At 40.7% G+C, this 6,032-nt stretch overlaps 1 protein-coding gene across 1 annotated transcript; it reads left to right on the top strand.

The window, feature by feature from the left end:
- The first annotated feature begins 5,052 nt into the window (after positions 1-5,052).
- Positions 5,053-5,712, top strand: LOC137273037 (LWamide neuropeptides-like). The gene has a single exon (XM_067805482.1). It carries the CDS (start codon positions 5,053-5,055, stop codon positions 5,710-5,712), a length of 660 nt encoding a protein of 219 aa, XP_067661583.1.
- The last annotated feature ends 320 nt before the right edge of the window (positions 5,713-6,032 follow it).

A 6,032-nucleotide genomic window follows, 5' to 3' on the forward strand; every position in this document is an offset into this window, starting at 1 on the left:
ACGTATGTGTTTGTCCAAACATGTAAATAAAAGGAAAACCACATATATGAACATATGTCTAATTTCAACAGAGCATTCATTTCTCCAACAAGTGTACACGATTTTATTTCGGAAGTACCTTTGTCAAAACACGTTGTCATAATATGAACCTTTCCACAAGTAAACGAATGTCAATAAATATCGAATCAATTGTGAGTATGACTTTAAAATACACATTGATGTCATAAGAGGACGAACGATTGCCGAACAATCACATAACCAAACACCTCGAAGTTTCTTCGGGTCAGCAGGTATGTCCGACTAGACAGTTCCTACCTCATGGAATAAGTTGGTTGCATTTCCAGATTCCTGATTTGATATTGGGAATGTATTTCACTTCTAAATGCGGCACTGTTATCATTGATTCTCCATGTTATCATCATCATTGGAACATTTTACAGTTCCAGTTCTTGTCCCAAAGTACTACTTAGCAGCGCTCTCCGAACAATTCGAGCAGAAGACACTGGTTGTTTTCTTTAAACGGTATATCATCTGTTTAGATTCCCCTCAGCTAACCGACTGTGCATGCAGCAGTCATTATCAAAGATTTTACTTGAAACATTTCATGGAGTCCTTGAACGGCCAGCAACGTCACAGGAACACTTCAAACAGTTAACCTTGTCGTGGATAAGTTGTCCCGTTGGACATGCACTACTTCATTCACTAATAGAACACTGAACAATACAAGCCTATTTTGGGGTAGAACATTCAAATACAGACTTACCTCATCAACTTCACAGTCCGACACGATGAATCCTCATTCATTTACATTCACACATTGTGCGATATCGTGATATCGTTGTTTGATAGTTCCTTTTGAGTGAAACATCAGTATGCAATGTACGTATGAATATGAAGATGAATGGCGTGATACATGATGACGTCTGCTATTCATTTGAAATACCAATTACATCAGAGTCAGAATTTCTAGAATGCTATTGTGTATTCATTTAATAAATACCAATCATACAAAAAAACTGCCATATACCCAAACAACGTAAATCCTCGAAATTTAGTGTGCATGACACTGTGAGTGGCGTCAAATCGTATTTTATACGTATCGATAGAAAACTTGGCAGATACCCGTGTTCGAAATATCGTAATTATCTCACACCTGTCAAGCCTTGGTGTTCTTGGAACAGCTCGTGCATCCTGACAGGTCTAACAATGCTGTTTCTTTCCTTTATTGAGATATGCTCTGGAAGGCACGGCAAATAGAAAACGTAGTACGCAACTAATTTATATTGCCTCTGACTTGGGTAAAACTGTGTCTGTATAGGAAGTTTCGGGTTCAGGAATCCCGAAATATTTGTTGTTATACAGCTAATTATCTTAACCACATACTGGTCTTCTCATACTGTACCCATGTGAGAAACTGACGCAGAGTCTTCCGCGAAACGAGCGGACGTTTTAACAGTTAGGCTACCCAATCTCCCTATAACACTGAAGAAATGCTCACAGTGTACACCCATTTCTGATGACCCCACGCCGTGATAATGCTGGTATATTGATAAATGTGGCGTAAAACCGCCATAGCTCAATCATTATGTGCATTATCAAATGTGTATTTACAGAATTCTCGAAATGATTTCACTGGGTTTATTTGGTGCTTGTTTGTTTGTTGCTGTTAACGCTACACTGATTTTTAATTTATTTTGTTAGTTGCTGCAGATGGTTCAAACGAAACAGCCCTGTGCAATATGAACATGCAATGAATATGAACGTGGCATATGTGTGAATATATTATATGTATATCTTTTACATAGCAGAATATACATATATGGATACGAAGTTGTCGATTTAGTGGTGGGTCTTGGAATATGTGATAAGCCGAACAAGGAGCCTCTCGTCAACATGACCATGAAGAGGTCCCGATAGTCGCATTTCAAATAAAACTGGGTTCGTCTTATGGTTGAAAATGAGGGCCGGCACAGTAGACTTGTGGTTAAAGCGTTCCCGCGTCACGTGAAAGTCCAGAGTTCGATTATATACATGGGTACAATGTGTGAAGCCCTTATCTATGCCCATCCCCGTGATGTTGCTTGAATTTTGTTAAAACCATACTCACTCACTCATTTACTCGCCTAGCCAATTGGCTCAACAGAGTGTGTTTCCAAGGTTAATCTCCAGCTAGGATCCATGCAGGTAGCAAATGTACTGCATGCCCCCATGGAACCTGATACCATGCCACATTGAATATTCTAAATGTGATACTCTAACTGTTTTATACGTAGCATGAAATATTTTCCCTTCACAATTCTCGTTACTTTATCTTCTCGTTGTGCTTATATTTTCTCGTTACTTGTGAGAGATCAAACGATGTCTCCGAGGAGATATGATTTTAACAGTAGACTTCATAAAATGCCCTGACGTCAATGTTTCAAAACGCCATGATGTACAAAACCTGATGACATCAAAATGTTATGGCATCGCTACACTGCAGGTTTAATGGCATGTAATGTCATGTTCCTGTAATGATAATGGTACATACCGCGGGTGTCTACAAAGCGTCTTAACTACAATAGAGTAATCCGGTAAAACGCACAGCCTTTGTTACCAACAATCCAATAAACTCATGTCGACAACGGTCACTGGAGTAGGCTGACAAGTGCAAAATATTCGTGGATCACTTTCTCTATACACTGCTCCACACACGTGGTGAAGCTGTTCAGTGACGGGCTATACCAGTGACACTGTTATTTCCTTCTTCTGGTGTTGTCGAAACTGATATCGCTTGTGAATACGAAAATGGTTTACATACCATGGAACGGGTCGCCAGTGCAGGTTTGAATGACTGTCCATAGCATTGTTAGCTAACTACAACTCACCTGAGAGCACACATTTGCCGTTTGACAGAGATTTGATGTTGTCAATACCTAAGACAAGAAACTAGACTCACTGATAATGCTGTTTCCTCCCTTGTTCAGATAAACACACTTGTTACGTACTTCTTGAGATAATGTAGTCTAGCAAAACGTTGATCCGTTTGTTTTGTTTTTTTATAATCCATAGGTTCAGCTTCACAGTTTGTGCAAACACGTGGTCTTGAGGTCTTTGAACGACATTTAGAAGTAATACACATAAGCAGATGACTTTACGGATACTTACCACACTACTTTATATACTGGACAAAACAAGTTAGGGATACTGATATTTTATGGCTGAAATTTTACATCATTATTAAAAAATTCAAAATTTGTATACATCCCTAACCATTTTGGCCAGTATATAATTATATTTGGATCGGGGTAAATGTGGCGAATATGTCTACGGAATATATTATAATTAATACCAAATGGACCGGACAGTCAAAGAGACCCCTTCTTCCATAATCTAACTCCTCCGTGTATTAAAATATGAAGGATTGCCAAAAGTAGACCTATATTATGCAGCCCAATGACCAATGTAGAGAGTATTAGGCAGAAGGTAATCAAGACCGTTCATTGGAATATATCTGTGCATTCATCGTTTGTAAAATCATGTGTTCTACTTAATGCATTGTCTAATATTCCTAGTAAGGTCATCTGCATTAGGATGTGTCACTGCTAGTTAAGTCATTAAAATTAAAGACAATTCTTCCGACATCTCCATTTTCAAAGTTTGTGTACCTGCGAGATGAGATGAGTCGCTCTTGAAAGTGTTATGTTTTGATGTTAACAGTTTGCGAGGTTTCGTTAAGTAATATTTCATCGTGAGTAATATTTTGCAACTATGTCTCGTCAACTGAACATCGTTGTGGTACCCTACAGTTCGCCTGATTAGCCCCGCTGGTTACCCAACACAATCTGTACAAATTGTAAAAGGGCCATTTACGTACAAGTAAGCTGTCATCATGCCATGTACTTCAGTGTAGACATTGCGGTTGAATTCATTGAGCATCCCCCAGACAGACTTAAGGCTAATAGCAGTGCTCAATAGATGATGACCATCAGTGTGGTACCGAGCTCTATTCCACCCTCAAACTGAAAGACACATTATGCTTGTTAGTAAAGATCAGCTTGTGTGTTATTAACTTCTTTCAAAAGCATTTAGAAGTTGGTGTCAGTAAGAAGGATGTCAATATACGGATGGACGACTTCTTTATTGCTATGAGAGCGACGTTTCGGTGCAAGTTCTAACACCGTCAGACTTCACATGCTTGATAACGGTGTTAGAACCTACACCGGTACGGCTCTCTCAAATCAACGAAGAAGTTCATCCATTTATTTTCATCTTTGCGTGTGTCAGTAGCTCATCGGTTTCAACACAGAGACCATGCTGATAGGTGTCGAAGTTTTAGGCTCGAATGGTGGAGCAGCCCCTGTTGTCACCTCAGTGGCATTTGTGGACAGACCAGATACCCGATTGATGTCAAATGTGTATTGTATTGTCTGACTTTTAATGCCTCAATCCGGATCACCCCTATGTACAAGTCACGCCAAGAACAATGTCCTATATCTTTTGGTTACTATGATACGCAGTGAACACTTTATATAGCTGTATACACTTATATATACAGCTATGCAGCTAGCACAGTAACGTCATATACCTATAACGGTCACCCATGAATGTCCAGGGTAGAATAGGCCTTTAGCAACCAGTACTTGCCATAAAAGGCGACTGTGCTTGTCGTGAGAGGCGACTAACGGGACCGGGTGGCCAGGCTCGGTGATTTGGCTCCCAACTGCGGAGATCGATGCTTATGTTCTTGATCACCGGATTGTCTGGTCAAGACTCAACAGACCACCGTCATATAGCTGGAATATTGCTGACTCACTCAGTATAGATACAGAAGCGCGGGTTTATGGAATAGCAGGAGCATGTATGGTAGTCAGGCCAACATAAAAGTGTAGGTTCATGAAGAGTGTTGGTATATGTGGTTGTCCAGGATGAAAGAAAAGTGTAGACTGATGGAAGAGTGTAGGTATGTATGAGAGTACAGGCCAACATAAAGGTGTAGACTGATGGAAGAGTGTAGGTATGTATGAGAGTACAGGCCAACATAAAGGTGTAGACTGATGGAAGAGTGTAGGTATGTATGAGAGTACAGGCCAACATAAAGGTGCAGGCTCATGGAAGAGTGTAGGTATGTATGAGAGTACAGGCCAACATAAAGGTGCAGGCTCATGGAAGAGTGTAGGTATATGTGGTAGTACAGGACAACAGAGAAGCGGAGACTTATGGAAGAGAGAAGGTATGTATGGTAGTGCAGGACAACAGAGAAGCGGAGACTTATGGAAGAGTGTAGGTATATGTGGTAGTACAGGACAACAGAGAAGCGGAGACTTATGGAAGAGAGAAGGTATGTATGGTAGTGCAGGACAACAGAGAAGCGGAGACTTATGGAAGAGAGAAGGTATGTATGGTAGTGCAGGACAACAGAGAAGCGGAGACTTATGGAAGAGAGAAGGTATGTATGGTAGTGCAGGACCACAGAGAAGCGGAGACTTATGGAAGAGAGAAGGTATGTATGGTAGTGCAGGACAACAGAGAAGCGGAGACTTATGGAAGAGAGAAGGTATGTATGGTAGTGCAGGACAACAGAGAAGCGGAGACTTATGGAAGAGAGAAGGTAGATATGGTAGTGCAGGACCACAGAGAAGCGGAGACTTATGGAAGAGAGAAGGTGTGTATGGTAGTGCAGGACCACAGAGAAGCGTAGCGTTATGGCAGATTGTTGGCATGTCTGGTTGAGCACGACTAAAAAGAAGCGAAGGCAACTTGGAAGGTAATTAATATCCTAGTCAGTATTCGTTTGTATAACCAACAGCACGTGGTTATAGAGCCCATTTGTATTTCAGTCCGTACCGTACGCAGCACTACTCCCCGTTCCTGTCTACAGATCGCCACGTTGTTTATGCCTGCTCATTGTGTCCCATTCTCACCGAACTGTTTGTATTTATATGAGTGAGTCACATTTCAACAAGTCACACTTAAGTGCACTAACTGACCTTATGTCTAATTAGATTTTTTCTTGTTTCCTTTCATTAAAGACATATTGGGTGTATTTCACA

The sequence above is a fragment of the Haliotis asinina genome, chromosome 1 (assembly GCF_037392515.1).
Source record: "Haliotis asinina isolate JCU_RB_2024 chromosome 1, JCU_Hal_asi_v2, whole genome shotgun sequence".
Lineage (NCBI taxonomy): Eukaryota > Metazoa > Mollusca > Gastropoda > Lepetellida > Haliotidae > Haliotis > Haliotis asinina.